At 49.8% G+C, this 18310-nt stretch overlaps 1 protein-coding gene across 2 annotated transcripts; it reads left to right on the plus strand.

Annotated features, from left to right (window-relative positions):
* The first annotated feature begins 6584 nt into the window (after positions 1–6584).
* On the plus strand, positions 6585–13688 carry LOC114694146 (zinc finger protein GLI4-like). 2 transcript variants are annotated; one of them, XM_028870885.2, is made up of 4 exons: positions 6585–6680; positions 7980–8141; positions 10260–10355; positions 11027–13688. In XM_028870885.2, the coding sequence occupies exons 2-4, from the start codon at positions 8018–8020 to the stop codon at positions 11932–11934; spliced, it is 1128 nt and encodes a 375-aa protein (XP_028726718.1). In that variant the 5' UTR covers positions 6585–6680; positions 7980–8017; the 3' UTR covers positions 11935–13688. The 2 variants fall into 2 exon arrangements, with proteins under 2 accessions (XP_028726718.1, XP_037053456.1); XM_037197561.1 differs by lacking the exon at positions 6585–6680 and adding an exon at positions 6692–6901.
* Positions 13689–18310: the final 4622 nt, after the last annotated feature.

The following is an 18310-nucleotide window of genomic DNA, read 5'->3' on the forward strand; positions in this document are numbered from 1 at the left end:
TGTCACCGGAATATCTCTAGGCCCCATTGGTTTTTGTCAGGCAGCCTGGTTACCTCCCGCCTCAGGGGGAGTCATCTTCTAATGTTCTCAGGGGTGGATAGCAATTCATAGGGAAAGCCAAATAGCCTGTCGGAGGGCCCAGATTTTCTCTTTGTTTTTAATGTCCTTCCCCACACCACCCCCAGTGGTAAGAAGCCCTCTTCTTCTGTAGATCATACCATGGACATGCAAGGTAGCAAAAGCAGAGCGACTATCTGTGTATAGTGTGATGGACTTTCCTTTTCCCCAGCCTGATCCATCTCTCTAGGCTGAGGTGCCTGGCTTGGGCCAAAATCGCTTCAGTTAGACTAACTATGGCAGCCCTCGTGTAGCTGGTTTCACCTTTCACCTTTCTGTGACAATCCTGGAGGAGCACCCGTGGGTCATTAGCGGGCAAGAGGATTAGCAGGGTCGATGGCAGTGGGTTTCTCAAGCCAGACTTAATGGCTGTGGTGGTTTGCAAGAAAATGGCCCCCCTAGGGAGTGGCACCATTGGGAGGTGTGGCCTTGTTGGAGGGAGTGTGTCCCTGTGGGGGTGGGCTTTGAGGTCTCCTATATTCAAGCTAAGCTTGGTGTGGCACACAGTTGCTTCTTCTGCCTGTAGATCTCCAGCACCATGTCTGCCTACATACTGCCATGTTTCCCGCCAAGACAATACATCTCTGAAACTATAAGAGCCCCAGTTAAATGTTTTCCTTTATAAAAGTTGCCTTGGGGTGCTGGAGAGATGGCTCAGAGGTTAAGAGCACTGACTGTTCTTCCAGAGGACCCAGGTTCAATTCTCAGCAACCACATGGTGGCTCACAACCGCCTATAATGAGATCTGGTGCCCTCTTCTGGTCCGCAGGGACACATGCAAGCAGAACACTGTATACATAAATAAATAAATCTTTAAAAAAAAAAAAAGAAGAAGAAGTTGCCTTGATCACAACAATAGAAACCCTAAGACAAGTATGGACCAGGAGTAGGGCCTGGTACTGGGTCACATAGGTGATAAGATTTCTAGCCATGGCCCCATGACTGAGCATGTGCTTAGTCATTGGGGGTGGCCTTACATCCTACGCATTCCATGCGTGCGTAGTCACGCAATTTGTGCAACATGATCACATAATCTATGTGCCTGCGTGGTGTAGCTATGAAAGCCCATATGCACATACTGGAGGTGGGGGGATGGGGAGTAGGGGGTGGGGGGAAGTCCATAAAAGGCAGATCCCACATACCGTCTGTTGGTTTTAAAAAACAAGCGGAGCTGGTTGCTGTGCGAGGAAAGGTCAGAGGCACAACAAAACCCAGTGTCAGAGCTTTATTAGGAGGAAATGGGGAACAGAAGAGAGTGTGGCCAGGCCTGAGGCAGAGACACATGCAGGAGAGAGAGAGAGAGGAGTGGGGAGGAAATAGCAGAAGAGGAGGGAGGCATCTGTGTCCAGCTTTTTAAGGATTCCCCTGCACATGCGCAGGTGGGCTTACGGAGCTACGCCACGCATGCACTGATTGCGTGACCATGCTGCACGCATTCGCACAATCACGCGGTGCACTGATGACTAAGACCCCTTACTTAGCTACTGAACTGCGCGTGTGCGGTCATACACCTGGAGTGGCAGGATCCTAACACCGTCCCCCTCCTCTTCCTGCACAAATCTTTCAGTAGGCCTAAGCACACCTTTTCTGTTCCCTCTTTCTCCCAATAAGCTCTTATAGTGGGTTTTGGTGTGCCTCGTGACTTTTCTTGCATGGTAAACAGCGCCACATCATAACTAACACTAGGCATTAGACAGCCTCTGTTCTGATGTTCCTAAGAGATGAGCCTCGACAGCATGGGGATGCTGTGAGTATAAGGTCCTGACCCAGAGTTAACTTGTTTCGTTAGACCTGCAGGTAGCTACCACAGCTCTTAGACAGGTGGACCGCCCTGTGGCTACAGGGTCCAAGCCTTTGGACAGGTTTGTCACAGGGCACTTCCATGGCCCCAAGTTTTGGTTTAACCCCCCCCCCCTTTGCCGTGTCTTTGTTCCATGGACAAACAGATGAAAAGGTTTTGAGGGGACTGGAGAGATGGCTTAGTGGTGAAGAGTACTGACTGCTCTTCCAGAGGACCCAGGTTCAATTCCCAGCACCCACATGGCAGCTCACAACTGTCTGTAACTCCTCCAGTTCTGGGGACCAACACCCATGGCACAACACCAATGCAAATAAAGTAAAAGATTTTTTTTAAAAAATGTTTTGAGACATCTAGGGCAGGAGCCAAAGTCGGAGCTGCTTTTAAAGCCTCAAATACCTTTGGTTTAGTCTCAGGTCCAGCTTAGGGGCTCAGTGTCCCCATCCCCTACCCCTTGTGCTGGTGTATACAGAACTAGCTACTTCCACAGACTCTGGGGTCCAGAGGCAGTGATACCTGTCCACACCTAAGGACTCTCGAACCTGCCTCTTAGTGTTTGGAGCTGGGATCTGAAGGATGGCAGCAATCCTGCTCTGAGACAGGCTCCTTTTGCTCTCCTCGGCTGGTACACAGGTATTCTCTAATGCACAAAGTCGGGGGCTTTCTTAGCCGACATTCTGTACCCCAAGATCTGTAACTCAGCAGTCCCTCACTGTCCCTTTAATAATTCATTTTAGCTTTAGAGGCCAGGAGGAGGTATGGTAAGCATATATATTGTAAGAATATGGTTCCAGGAAACCTCTGATGGACGAGCAGGAGGTCAGCATTTAATGTCTCATCAAACAGGGTTGGAGAATTTTCAAATCCTTGGGACAACCTGATCCAGGTAAGTTGCTCACTGTAACCTCTCTCTGGGTCTGCCCATGTAAAAGCAAACATGGGTTGACTCACCTCTGCCCATGGGAGGCTGAAGAATTCATCCTCTAGGTTCAGGACTCTATACACCTGTTTCTCTGGAAGAATCAGACTCATGAGAACCAGAGGTTCCAGGTTTCTTCACAGGCAGGAGAGGTGTATTCCAGGGTGGCTGGCAGGGCACCAGGATGCCTGTCTCTCTAAGCCTGGCAATGTGGACCACAGCTTCCCTTTTTGTTTCCAGGGTCATTGGGTGTTGTTTAATCTACATGGAAGTAGATAAACTGATTAGTTGAACGATTATAGGAAGCTGGTGTTGGGCCAGTCCTGGAGGGTTGATTTTTCCCATCCCCCGGGAGTCTTTATTGTCAATCTGAGAGATAGTCCAAGCATAGCCTTTGTTGGGGGCAGGATGGCAGGACTTTAAGCTAGGAGATATTCTTCAGACAGAGGGCAAGACACCAAAATTTTGCTGGGGATCTGTAAGTCTAACTGTGTCTCATCATCAGAGGTGACGGTGGCTTTCAGTTTATGCGAAAAGTCTCATCTCTCAGTCTGTTCTCTGTTGTTAAACCCCTTGAGCTACCTCCAGCAACTGGGACCTTTTATACCTTTAAAATTTTAACTTTTATATTAACTAATATATTAACTAATATCTGGGGCTGACTGGGTGACAAAGGAAATCTTTTTCCGCAGCTGTTTTTACTCTTCCTAAAAAGGACCTAGTGAAAATTGTTTAAAATCTCCTTGGTCAGCGTTGGACAGAGAGAAAATCCACTCTGTCCAGGCTGCGTTGTCCAGCCCCAGCCTGGGGGCAGTTTTTCTACTTTTTTTCCCCCCAGAGAATGATGAGTTTGGGTTGAAATGGAGACATAAATCATGAGAGACGAAGGAGTGGAGCTTCCTTTTTTCCCCTTCCTTGGGGCTGCTTAGAACAGGCTGGGGAGCAGAAGGAATGCACCTCAGGGAAAGTATTTCTCTCTCCCTGTGTGCGCTCTGCTTAGATGGCAGGGGGCTCTGGATGAGAGGCCTGGAGCCTCCCCACCTCCACACGGGAATCATGAGCAGGAGTCAAGGATGAAACAAACCAGTGAGTGTCAGGGAGTGGGGCAGGCAGAGGGTTTGGGGGTGTTGTTGTTTTGTTTTTTGGTTTCTCTGGACAACCTAGCAGAATCAAAAGGATTCAGGTCTCCGACAAGAGGCACAGTTCTTAAATGGTATGTGTGTGTGTGTGTGTGTGTGTGTGTGTGTGTGTGTGTGTGTGTGTGTGTGTGTTACACCAGATAAAGCCACTGGTCAATACGAGAAAACAGAATTCACAGAAACAACAGCAAGCCAAACAAAGACACACACACACACACACACACACACACACACACACACACACAGTAAAGACAACCAGGGGTAGCCACCACACCACACAGTCATACACTTAGACAGACAGGAGGAATCCAGTGATGTCTCACATGGATCCTGGATACAGCCATATCTGACCTTTCCTATATGTCCAAACAGAAGGCGCCTTAACCAGACTTACCTCCAGAGGTGACAGACCAGGTGACATTCTAATTTGTTTCCTTTTGGGGTGGAGGTGTCACACCCCTCTGAAGCATTATACAGCAATTGATCAAAGGGAGTCCTGGGGACGTGGAACATCTCAGGTTGCGCACCCCCTAAGAGGGCCTTGACCTCTGCACTCTTCCCTGGTCCAAGGGCATCTGAGACCCCACAATGTTTCGGTCTGGCCTCTGGGGATCTCAGTGGGACCTCCAGAAATGTTGTGGAGCATCCACCAGAAAAGACTGCTTGGACATGGCTTTAAGCCAACAGAAAGTCTTTGTTAGCTGGCCTGACAGCTACACTGGGTGTTCGGGATCCCAGTGTCCCCACAAGCCTTTCTCTGGGTGAGCTTTTAAGCACAAAAGCCATCTTCTGGGTTGACACATTTCAGTTAACAAGAACGGTTAGCCAGAAACAGAACTCTAGAAGCCAAAAAGCAAGGTTGGTACATTTAGAGACTTTCCCAGAACTGTGGACTTTGATGGATGAGGTCTTTGCTTTTGTTTTGGCAGGTGGGTGGTGCCTCTGCGCTTAATTTTGTGGCCTGAAATGGTACTTCCATCATAGAGTCAGTTGTCCTAAGGTCTGGGAGCCTGCTACACGCCAACCAGCCGTGTGTATGGGAAGGGCTCCCAGAACCTCTTATGATTCTGGGGTTGACTAGCTCTCCTGCCTGGGGAAGCTTAGGAAGTTCATGTGATGACTGGGTGAGAGGAAACCCACTCTGCACTCCCAAACACACCCTAGAGGCCCAGCTGGAATCAAATTAAGCTGGGTAGTGTTAAGCTGAGTGGCCAAACCGAATGTGTCCCGATTTTCTAACCTAACAAACCCAGCTGAGGCCTTTTCTACTACTTTGCATTTAAGAGTGCACATCCAAGCACCGAGCCTGGAGGTTCTGCATCAACATCTGAGTGCAAAGGCCAGGGTCTGTCTAGGCTGAAACCTCTTCTCAGTACAGCACAGACTTGATCAGGGTAGGCTACTAGATTAGTATCTCTCCCTGGGTGGGAGTGGGAATGAGGGCCCTTGAACTTTAACCGCAGGGATCACAAGGGCCTGGTGTGATGGCTAAAGAAACCCCATTTTGTGCTAGGCATCCAATTTGGTACCTAGTAGCTGTTTGTCATTGACTCACATTCTGAAAGATAAGGTCTCCCCAACCCTGACTCCAAGGTCACCACCACCACACCACCTCTCATCTGTTTGCTATATGATATGACTAACCGCTGGTTTGGCTTCTGTAACAGGCTTATGCAGACATTCAAGGGCTATTTTGAGGTCACCTTGACCATCTAATCTTGACAGAACAAAACAGCTCCTGTGGTTTTCTCCTTTAAAAGCCCTTCTTCCTGCACCCGTTTCTGGGCAGCACATCTCTGATTTGGGTTGGACACCGTGGCCCTGCTAGCAGCCTTAAAATTTTTTGCTGGGAGCCGGGCGGTGGTGGCGCACGCCTTTAATCCCAGCACTCGGGAGGCAGAGGCAGGCGGATCTCTGTGAGTTGGAGCCCAACCTGGTCTACAGAGCAAGATCCAGGACAGGCACCAAAACTACACGGAGAAACCTTGTCTCGAAAAACAAAAAAAAAAAATTTTTTTTTTCCTTGGAGCCAGGGGTGGTGGCACAGGCCTTGAATCCCAGCACTGGGGAGGCAGAGGCAGGCGGATCTCTATGATTTCAAGGCCAGCCTGGTCTACAAAGCGAGTTCCGGAACAGCTAGGCCTTTGTTATGTAGTTAATTTTTTTTTTCTTAATTATAATTTGAAATTAAGTCTGAAGGTCTTTTCCCGTGGTCTCGAACTCCACCTGGCAGTGGCTCAGTAACAGCGGACAGCAGCCTCCTCCATCTTTATGCTGGTGCTGGTTACGAAATCGCAGCGAGAATTGTTACAACCACATGGGAGGATGCACCCCGGCAGAGTCTGCAAGCCTGAGTAAGGTCAGCTGCAGTCCGTAGCAACGTGTGTGTGGTCCTGGTTGGGGCCAATTCCAATAACGCTATTCCAATGACATCCTCCGCAGCCCAACACCCGGACTCTGGCGCCTCCGTCTCTGCCGGGCTTTTCGGCTGGTTTGAAAACAGATGCTCCAGACGGATCTTTGTTGGGCCGTAGGGCAGGGGACCCTCCGTGGGGAAGCCACACTAGATAAAGGAAGGCTTTGAGCGCCCAGAGGCCACTGAGGCGTGGTCCTCCAGGGTCCAGAGCGGCTCAGAATCGGGGGGCGGGGCCTCCCGGAGGCGGAGCACTTCCGGCCGATGCGCGGGCGGTCTTCTGCCGCTCGCAAGGTGAGTGATCGCCCCTCCCAGTGGGTTCAATGCGGACCCTCCGGTTCATTCGTGCGGATGTCCGTTTGCTTCCCCTGCCCAGACTTCGGTCAGCCCCGGCCCCGGGCCTTTGAGTGGTTTCAACCTAGGGGACCCGGCACTGTGGCGCCACAGCATCCGCCCTGCGCCTGCACCCAGCGCCTCCGTCTTCTCCCGGCGGGTGCTGCTCCACCTCGTCCCATGTATGTTTCCTGTCATCCTTTCGGTCCGTGTCACTGAGGGAGAAAACCAGCTTCTCTCTTTGGGCTCCATGCATTTATGGCAAACCAAGTTAAGGGGAGATGTCCTCCCCTTTTTAAAATTTTCTCGGGTCGTGTAGCTCAGGCTGGCCTCAAACTTAACTATGTAACCAAGGATGCCCTCGAACTTTTGTTTCTGCTGCCTTCGCCTCCCAAATGCTGGGATTAGAGGCATGCTCCGCCACACCCAGTTTTTGTGGTGCTGGGAATCGATCGTGATAAGGCCCAAGGCGTCAGGCATGCTAAGCAAGCATTTGACTAACTGAGCCTCATCCCCAGCTTAGAAACACGCCTTGCACGCACGCACGCACACACGCACACGCACACCTGTGGATGGTGCTGTGAGAAATCTGGGCTTGGGAGTGGCAGCCTCAGAGTCGTTGGGATCTGAAGTAAAGGTTTCCCTCTGGAAATGTACCCCTTCTTATTTTCATGAAGTCGCCCCGTTAAAAATTAGATTTAGAGTTCTCATGCCTCCCACTCCCCAGAGCCAAAGTCCCAGCTGTGGTGCAGGAGTATTCTCTGGAAGAGTAAGCATGCTTTTCTCTGCAAGCTGTGTTGGGAAGAACTTTTAGGGTACTTTCCGGAGAAGAGCTTTGGGACCGCTGTGCCTTGCTGGTGGTGCTGCCAGAACTGATGAGGGTTTCACACCGAATAGGCAAGCATGCAGACCCCTGTACCTTGGGCCCTGCAACTCCCCAGGAGTCCTGCCTTTTCTTGGCAACCTTCTCTTGCTAAGTAGAAAAGCTAAGCGTCACCTAGGGCTGCTCAGAAGCTGACATGATGCTCTTCTTCTTTATTTATTTATTTATTTATTTATTTTTTGATTTTTCGAGACAGGGTTTCTCTGTGTAGTTTTGCGCCTTTCCTGGGACTCACTTGGTAGTCCAGGCTGGCCTTGAACTCACAAAGATCCTCCTGCCTCTGCCTCCCGAGTGCTGGGATTAAAGGTGTGCACCACCACTGCTCGGCTATGATGCTCTTCTTCAACAGCATTCTCCTTGGTTTTCATTTTCCTTAGGTCCCAGGTGCATACTCCTTGAGCAAGGTCTCAGGAAGATGGCAACCTCAGAGGCTGTTGAGGAGGCCACTCCTGTCTTGTCACCCAGCAGTCTCTCGTCACCAGGGACACCTGGAGACCAGCCCCATGTGGCACAGCTGCCCCTCCGTGGGCATCCTCACGGTATTTGCCCTCTGCCCCGCCTTTACCCCCACGAGAATGGTCTGACCTGTGTCTTGGCCAGCTGAGGAAGGAAGGGGGCACTGGGTAGCTCTTTCAGTACCGGGGCCTCTGGGGAAAGCCCTGAGGGAGCGATGGAAGGCGGCAATAGTTGAGTCCATGCTCTAACTTCCTGGGGAACAGCCCCCTGCGTATGTTTCTTCCTCAGTCTAGAAGGAAAAATGGCCTCAGAATGGGCCCTATGCTAGGAAGAGAGGATCCCTCCACCCCCGACCCCCGACACCATGTCCCAGGCCAGGAAGAGAGACAGCTTTCTTTCTTGGCTAATTTGGGTAGGCTTGCCTCATGACTTACAGGGACAGAGCTGCCAGCCTGTCCACTCCAGCGGGGTGGCCTCATCGGTCAACTGGTAAAGCTGAAGTGTAAGGGGTCCTGACCCTGTCACACCATTGGACACGCCTCAGGTCTCAGCAGTCATGTAGTCCAGAGGCTTCGTCCCTGAGGACCATAGGAAGCATCACTCCTCTCAGGAGGTGGTGCCAGTGAGGACAAGATCCCACATGGGGACCAGAGCTCCCTGCAGGTCTGGAATTCCGGAGGCTGATACAGTGAAGCTGAGTTTTATGGAGGGCAGCTGTGCTCTGTGCTAGGCTCTCTTAGGTGATGCCAAAGTCCAGCCACAGCTTATAGGTGGACACTCACAGATAAGGACAGAGAGATCTCACGTCCCTAGAGAACCACAGGGGTCAACCCGAGACCAGATAGGAGACCCAAGCCCTGTCCTGTTTGCTGCTTAGCACCAGGACCCTTCCGCCTGTCCCCAGAACAGTTCTTGGACAGGGCCTTACAGCACCCTGCTGTGCCTGGTGGGCCTGTGAACGACAGGACCACAGAGGGACAAAGGTGGGTTCTGGGCTAAGGTGTGGTTGTTGGTGGGAGAGATTTTTACCAAGTCATAGTGGAGCCCTTGGGAAGGCCCCGAGGGTCTGGAGGTCGATGAGGACTGGCCATCGCCCCTTGCACAGATATACAGGGGATAGGTGGTCTCTGTGCCTGTTTCCTAGCGACCAGCAAGGCCAGGGCTGCCTCCCAGAGCCCGAGCTCGGTTCTGCTGCTGCTTCCGACGTGCTTGAAGGGTCCACGGATTCCGTTTTTGTTTATCTTCTTTTGTTTTTATTGGGAGAGAGGTCTCACAATGTTGCCCAGGCTGGCCTTACACTTGAAATCCCCCCCCGGCCTCCGCCTCCTGAGTCTCTGGAATTACCATGTTGTCACACCACTCCAGGCTTCTTCCAGATTCCTAAGACCCCCCACCCACCCATCCCCCACCCCACCCACCCCCCACCCACCCACCCCCCGGTGTTCCAAAACCTGCCTGTAGTTCTCCTGCCAGGACCCCTGGGAACCTTGGGCTCCCACATAGGCCCGGCCAGGATCTGTAGGCCCCAGCATCCTGCAGTGCCACACCTTTGCGCACAGTCATTTCAGGGTCCTTCGGGAGTTGTGTGAGGTGAGCACAGGGCAGCGTAAGCCAAGAGTGCACAGGGGACCCCAGGGTCCTAGAGGCAAGACTCCAAGCCACAGCCCCGCCCACCCCGCTAACCACCTCGGAGCAGGAGGCCTGGCTAGGCTGTAGGGGATAAAACAGTCCTTATGGGACCTCTCTGACCTTGCAGACACAGATGAGGAGCCATGACTGGCTTCTGATGCCGAGAACCGAGGAGGAGATGGGATCTTGGGGCAGCTGCAGGGCTGAGCGCAGTGGGCACTGATGGGTGGGAAGGAAGCCAGACCAGAGCCAGCCAGGACTTTGGCCAGCATGGGATGAGCACAGGAGCTGTCCGGGCAGCTTGTGCCTGCCTACAGCACTGAGGGAGAAGGAGTTCCCAAAGCCAGGGCCTCAGGAGGGCTCCCTGCATGGGGAGGCCAGGGCACTGACCCCACATCAGGCTAATCTTCCCTTTGGGGGCATAAGGAGATGCTGGGTAGGTGAAGGGTGTTCTGTGTGTCAGGGTCTTGGCCCCAGAGCCTTGGAGTCTGCTCTAATTTCAGGAAAGAGGGAAGGGTCAGGGATGCTTCTCTCTGGAGGGTAGGGCATGAGCCTCAGTCCCCTGCCTCCAGGCTCCCCCTGTTCCAGTCCTGAGGGGCCTTCCCAGGCAGCAGACCCGGACCTCCAAGACACAGAGGAAGTGGAGGTCAGCGGATACACCTCGCGTGGTGAGTTAGCAGCCCCTGTCCCACTCTAGGAAGCCTTGGGGACCCCAACTGGATGCAGCACTCAGCACTTCCCTGGATCTACTGGCAATCAGGGCCATCCTACCTGGGATCCTGATTGAGCCTAGCTACCAGTTTTGTCTACCCGAAGCGGCTGGGTGGGCGTGGTTTGATGGTGTCTGTGATGCTGAGGCCATAGCCAGCCCCCATGGAACTGTGGGTCAGTTCCATAGAGAACCGTGAACCCTAGAACCATCCAGACCCCATCCCTTCGGCCGAGCAGGCCTCAGAAACTCTGTCACCTGACTTTTGGGGGGTTGGTTAGGCAAGTGTCTTCCCAGCCATCTCCATCCACCTCTCTAAGCTAAGCTCCAGGTCCTTGCTAGCCCTTATTAGCAACCTGAACTTCCTTCTCCCAGCTAAGAGAGGCATCACAGGTCTAGTTAACCACCAGTGAGGCTCCTGCACAGGCTCAGGGCCTCCAACTGACGGGGGGGGGGGGGGGGGGGGGGGGGGCAGCTGCTCCCGACACCACCTTTATAAGTCTCCCCAATCCCGCCTCTCCCTCCTCCTCTGAATAGTCCCCGTTCAGGCGTCCCCTGGCCTCAGCTCCCGAGACCACCATAGCCACAGTCGGGGTGAGGCTGGGAGCCATCTGCCATTTCTCCTTTCAGACTCTGAGTGGGAGCCTAAGAAGACTCCAGCCTCTCTCGATTCCCACAGCCCTGGAGATGGGCTGGCCGCAGATGGAAGGGCACTGAGGGGCCTCCTGAAGAGTCTTCCCAGCGTGTCGAAGTGTGGGGACAGCCCTGGCCAGGAATGCCCCCTGGAGCAGCCAGCAGCAGCCCTGCCTCCAGGGACCCCGCCCTGCCCTCAGAAAAGGGATGCTTGGCGCGTGGTGCTCTTCCCACCGGGAGCCCAAGGGGCTGAGGACAGCACCAAGAAGGCTGCCGAGCTGGACAGGAGTTTGGGTCGCCCTCCCCGGGCCACCAAGCCTCACCGCTGCGAGGCCTGTGGGAAGAGCTTCCAGTACAAGTCTCTGCTGCTGAAGCACCAGCGCATCCACACCGGGGAGAAGCCTTACGCCTGCCAGGCGTGCGCCAAGCGCTTCGGGAGCTGGTGGGGCTTCATGCAGCACCAGCGCATCCACACGGGCGAGAAGCCCTTCGAGTGCGGCCAGTGCGGCCAGGCCTTCAGCCACAGCTCCCACTTCACGCAGCACCTGCGCACCCACAACGGCGAGAAGCCCTACAAGTGCGACGAGTGCGGCCACGCCTTCAGCCAGAGCTCCAACCTGGTGCGCCACCAGCGGCTGCACACCGGCGAGAGGCCCTACGTCTGCAGCCAGTGCGGCAAGGCCTTCATCTGGAGCTCCGTGCTCATCGAACACCAGCGCATCCACACGGGCGAGAAGCCCTACGAGTGCGGAGACTGCGGCAAGGCCTTCCGGGGCCGGTCACACTTCTGCCGGCACCTGCGGACTCACACCGGCGAGAAGCCCTTCGCCTGCGGCGCCTGCGGCAAGGCCTTTGGCCAGAGCTCCCAGCTCATCCAGCACCAGCGGACGCACTCCCGCGAGTAGCTGCACACCCCAGTAAAGTCTGTCTGTGGGCAAGCCTGCGCCTCTTGGGTGAGGTGGCGGGACGAGTCCTGTGTCCAAGTAGGATGGCTAAAGAAACTCTTGTTTTCAGCTAGGCATCCGTCTTGATACCCACTAGCCATTTGTCTCTGACTCCAGTCCCGGGAAGATAAGTTTCCAATAACCCTGACTCAGTGACTCCACCCAGAAATGTACAGCCATGACCATCTACTTGTTATGATATGATTTTGTTGGCTTCTGTAACCTGCTTATGCAGACATTCAAGGACTATTTTGAGTTCTCCTTGGCTGCCCAATCTTGGCAGAGCAGAACAGCTCCTGGCTTGCTTGTGCAGATACTTAAGGTCTTCTTGTGGGTTTTGCTTTTAAGAATCTTTCCCGCTCCCCCTTCACACAGCAGTCTCTAGTTTGGCTCAGATTTTTGTCCTGCTAGCAGTTTCAATAAATTCAACTAAGTATAATCCGGATTGAGTCTGTGGTCTTTTCCTGGGGGTCTTGAACTCCATAACATTTGGGGGCTCGTCCAGGGTCCCTGGAAGACCCCAGACTCAGGGCCAGGGGTTTCAGGATAGGCTCTAAGCAGGGTGAGGCCTGGGAAAGCCTGAGACCATGGCTGCCACAAATTAGAGAGTCACTAGTTAGGAACAGGCCCTAGATCGGGGCAAGCACATTGTGGACTTGGAGGCCTAGGCTAAACCCAGACTGTGACTACTGTAAATTTGTAAACAAAACAAGTAAAAATTGCTGGCCAATGCACTTTTGAAACCCAGACCAATTAGTTCTGTTCTGGAAGTCCTGACATCTGGGGAGATAGAGATCAGACATGATCATAGACCCAGTCTCCAGGTACAGAGTAGGAGGCATCCTCCTGTCTCCGGATTTAGTATTTAAGTGAAGATGGCCACCAGATGTCTGTCTGTCCGATCTCCACTGACTGCTTGGACGTTCTGTTTTCTGGTGAGTTTCGCTGCAGACATGGGGAACCAAACCTCGTGGCTGCTCGCCCTCCCCACAGGTTCTCACTTCTGGAGCTTCGTTTCCCAGCTCCCCTCAGGGGCTTGCTGTCTCTTGCTCAGCTTCCTCTGCCTCTAACCATGGCTAACCACGCCTTTCCTCACCTCGCCCCAGGAGCTACCTGCTGTCTGTCCCTCTCGCTGGCTGGCTCACTGGAGCCCGCTCTTTAAATTGCACAGGTACAATCCATGCCCTCCTGTTGGCCATCCTTTCTCCCAGCTCTGCTCTGAAGGGTCTCTTTCCAGTAGCCCACACCCAGAATCTCTGAGCCGACTTTGATCTCTGCGCGCTTTGGTCACTGGATTCGATTTTGCAGGAATTCAGGTGTCTTTGGGGTATGGATAATATTGTTTTATGCTCTTCTACTTTATTAAAAAGCTGGCTCTGGAGTTGGGTTATGGCCCTCCTCTCCTGACCCAAGCATGCCTGTTTAAAAGTTTCCTCTAAAATCTGTCTTGGGTCAGACAGGTCTCCTGCCTCTGACAGCCCAGGAGACACTCAGTGCCTCAAAACAGCTAAAGTGACGATTCCAATAGGAATTGCTGCTGTTTATCTCACACTCCTTTCCTTGGTTTTACTTAACTCTCTCCAAATTTTGCTAAAATATAAATTAACTCAAGATTTGTAAGACTATTATATCAACTTTCTGTGCCCTAAGGTTTGTAAGTGTATTGGGTATGGTTAAACATCTGTAAAGAAAACAAAAGCAACCTGATGTCAACATTTCCTGAGTTCCCATAGATGTCTTGTTTTTATAGTTTTCTGTCTAATGGCCTCTAGGTTACAGGTACTTAAGTTATTCTGCAACCTGACGACTTGATGAAAAGATACTTCTGAAGCTTTTCAGGTTGTCTGCCTCCATCTGCAGACACATACAAACTGGTTATAAAGGAAAATCAAGCCCTCTGTCTAAAATCCCTCACTAGTAACTCCAGAAATGAGTTAGGCTTGTTGAAAGTTAGTATTAAAGGTGTGATGGCACATGCTTTTAATCCCAGCACTCAGGAGACAGAGACAGGAAGATCTCTGTGAGTTCAAGGCCAACCTGGTCTACAGAGCAAGTTCTAGGACAGCCAGGGGCCACACAAAGGCACTCTGTCTCAAATAAAAAAAATTACTATTCCTTCAAAAAGGCTGAGATAGACCAGGTCACTGGGCCTTCCCCTGAGCATCCAGGCCCTCCTCCCTCCTAATGTATGCACTTAGGCCCAAACTGCATGAAGCCTCAAGGTTTTCTGGGAAAGCTAGGGTACACAGGCTACAAACTAACAAGGATGGGGCCACCCCTGCAGCAGTGGGAAGGCTGTTAAATACACTGGGCAGAGGCTGCAGGTATTGGCTGACACCCCCTTAGGAAAAAGTCCTCACGACAAATGGTGTATTTATTTGCTAATTATTTAAATTTTTAATCAAAAAAGACATAATAAAAATGTCTAAATTTAAATGGCTAAATATAATTACAGATATCTAGTTCTGACTTCTGCTTTTTTTGGTTCTTGTTACCAAAAAATTTGTTCCCCCATTCCAGGTCATGGATATTCAGGCTCTTAATAAAATTTAAACTTTTTCTCAGGATCTATAAAGACCTTCTGGGGGGTGGGATGTAAAATTCCAAGCAAAAAAATTACTTAATGATTAAGATTTTCAAATTCCTAAGGTTATACAGGTCTACTCAGGTTAACAGAAACTTAGATATAGGTCTAGCCTCCTTGTCTTTGCTAACTTTAAGCTTTAGCTACTTGGATAAACTAAATCATACAAAAAACCTGTGATATAAAAAGTAAGGCTCTCAATCTCTGTGGACTGTATTTATGGTTTAAAGTTTTATTTTGATTCTAAAGGATTTTCAATTAATTCAATTCAAAAATTTAAGACTAAAACTTAATAAGAATAAAACTATTAAATCCTAATCTTGTAAAAGCTGCCAGCTTGTAAACTGCTGAAGATAATTAAGACATTCAAGTTAATGGTCAGTTGCCTTATAAGTGATCAAATTCTTTAATGTGCTTGAACTATGCTTGTAGTCATGCTAAATGCAAATGTAATTCATTTACAGAGACACTTTTTTAACCTTCTGTATGTTTTCAAGGTTAAGCCTAAAGTAACTAAAAAATAAGTTTGTATAAAATCAGGTATACTGAATAGACTAGAAGATGGGCTCAAACTCCTCAGAGAGCTGCTAAATAGAGCATTTAAAATGTTCAACAAGAAAAAACTGGGTTGGGGATTTAGCTCAGTGGTAGAGCGTTTGCCTAGCAAGCACAAGGAGCTGGGTTCGGTCCTCAGCTCCAGAAAAGAAAGAAAAAAAAAAAAAGAAAAGAAAAAACTTTCCATAATAGACAAAAATGCCAGCTCCTAGAGACAGCCCTAAGGTCTTCTCCAAGGAATACAATGGGGCACTGAGGACTCCATCTGGATTATGGTGACACTAACCACTGAACAAATAATTGTTCCATGCTGTGCCCACCCCCAGGACCCTTTCTGAACTGTGGACAAACTGGAGAATTGACTGCCGCTCTTTGCCTGGCCAAGGTAGGCCAACATCTCAAGTTCCTCATCCACAGGAATGTCTCTCAGAACTTCTGAGCCTGGCACCTTAAGGCTGATGCTACCCTGTACAGACCTTTCCTTTTGGGTCTACCAACCAGCTCCGAAATCATGACAGAGACTTATTAGTTTTGAATGCTTGGCCTAGTTTAGGCACGTTTCTGGCTAGTTCTTTTAACTTACATCAACCTGTTTCTCTTGATCTACCTTTTGCCTTCGGGCTTTTTTACTTTTTCTTACTTTCTTGTCGTCTCTATGTCTGGCTGACTAGCCCCGAGCATCTCCTCTCTTCCTCTTCTGCAGATCTTCTCACTTGAGCCTAGCTTTCTCCTTCTATTTATTCTCTCTGCCCACCAACCCCACCTATCCTCTCTCTGCCTAGCTATTGGTCGTTTAGCTTTACATTAGACCAATCAGGTGCCTTAGGCAGGCAAGGTGAAACAAATGCAATACATCTTTACATAATTAAACACACATCCTTACCTCATTAAACAAATGCAGCATAAACAAATGTAAAACCCCTTTAACACAACATTCTGCAGCATAAACAAATGTAACGTATCTTTGCCTAGTTAAAATATTCCACAACACTACCCAGTGTGGCAGCCAAAGTTAGTGCTGTCCTGGGTGATGACCAAAGACTGAAACCACCTGACCTCTGCTCCTAATGAAACCATCAAGATCATCATGGAGGAGCTTCAGGTAACCATCCAGGTAGTGGGTAAGTCTGTCGTTTTAATTGATAGAGAGGCCATCTGCATGATACTTTTTGCTCAGATTTAGCCTTATCAGATCTCTGATGCTGCTGAGGGCTCACTGAGCTTTGTCAGTTGACAAGAGCAAGCACCCAGCCCCCTCCCTCCCACACAGCTGCAACTGCCTAGTCAGTCCATTTACTATGTAAAAATCAGGCCCTTGCTTTTTCTAGAGCCACTAAATCGCCTAAAAAAGGCAAACTTTACACTAAAAGAGATAAACTCAAAACAGATTTCAATGTAACTTTTACTATTTGTTTATTTATTTATATTTTTTTAAAGACAGGGTTCTTTCTCTGTGTAGCCCTGGCTGTCCTGGTTCCAGATCTGCAACACCCCTCCCAAACTTCAAAGTTCTTACCAGTCAAGCAGCCATGTATCATTTCCACAGAGGTGTGCCTTTTCCCTTCATTTAGCCCAGAGTGTCCTGAGCCCTGGCTCACTTTGTAGACCAGGCTAGCCTCAAACTCAGAGCTCTGCCTGCCTCTGCAGGTGTATGCCACTACCACCCAGCAAAACTTGTTCTCAGTAATTAGCTACCTATGTTTCGTGGCAAATAACTGGATTGAAAAAGCATTTGGAGTCTATAAAAGTTACGAGAGCCTAGAGAAACGATTTAGGGTAAGTAAATGCAAGTTGTAAAGGTCTAAAAAGTAATTTAAAGTACGTAAAAAATTTTAAAGTTTCAGATTTCTTGCTTGCTGTGCTATTGTTATACGAAGAGTTCAGAAGTTCGGAGTTTTAACATTAATCAATGGAGTTGATAAGCTATTAATCAATGGAGGTGATAAGCTATTAATCAATGGAGTTGATAAGCTATTAATCAATGGAGGTGATAAGCTATTAATCAATGGAGGTGATAAGCTATTAATCAATGGAGTTGATAAGCTATTAATCAATGGAGTTGATAAGCTATTAATCAATGGAGTTGATAAGCTATTAATCAATGGAGTTGATAAGCTATTAATCAATGGAGTTGATAAGCTATTAATGGAGTTGATAAGCTATTAATAAAGAGTTGATAAACTATTAATCAATGGAGTTGATAAGCTATTAATCAATGGAGTTGATAAGCTATTAATCTAGCTCTGGAGAAGCACTGACCACTATTGTCATAGTCATACGCTCAATTCCTTATGTTGTTTTCTCAATATAGACTTAGCATTCCTCACTGTGCTGAAAACATTGCTGACCAGTCTATACACACCCAGCCCTGTGGACGGAGGAAAGTGTTCATGCTGTTACCCCGGAACCAGCCTTCTGGGTCCCCAGGTGCTACGGCTCCAAGGCGTGAGTCTACTCCAGCTGTTCACAGACACTGTTACCTGCTTTTTCTGCAACCGGTATTTCAATACGGATTACAACCAGTGGCGATGCTAATATATCTAAAACTTTCATCTCTTTTTATAAACGTAAACAATTCATGGGAGCTTCAGAGTCTCAACTCAGATCCACCTGTCAAATAGACTCCAGATAAGTATTCCTGTCCGTCACCAGCCTAAGCTTCATTCCTAAAGTCTGTATCTGTCCCAGCAGATTTCCAATCAACTACACACTGCAATCCGCTCCAAAACTACCGAGAGCCCCATACCTACTGAAACCTGATGTAAACCAGATGTTTCTAACAAAATTTCCTACCAGCTTGAGCCCCGCTTTGGGCCAGTATTCCAGACTGCTCCAAAACTACCTGCACTTTGATATCTCCACATGGTCCAGCAGAACCTGGACAACAAACCAGACGTACCCTGCCCCCTCCCAGCCTTTGACCAGCTTTCTAGCCTTCTTCCCAATTTTAGCTGAAAAGCAGTTACAGAAGAGAGTATATCATCCCTCAACAGAAGGCTGGAATGTTAGGTCCAAAAGAAGTCAGTTCCCCTCTACCGAAAGGAGTCACTTGCCTTCTCTGGCAAAAGGGACAAATAGTTAACTGTCTATGATGCCTATTAGCATGCCAAAGCTCATGCCAGCCTCCAGGATCCTCCAGTATTACAAATACCTGTTAAAGTCAGAGTTACAAAAAGGGTACTCAGTCAGGTGGTGGTG

Source organism: Peromyscus leucopus, chromosome 20 (assembly GCF_004664715.2).
Source record: "Peromyscus leucopus breed LL Stock chromosome 20, UCI_PerLeu_2.1, whole genome shotgun sequence".
Lineage (NCBI taxonomy): Eukaryota > Metazoa > Chordata > Mammalia > Rodentia > Cricetidae > Peromyscus > Peromyscus leucopus.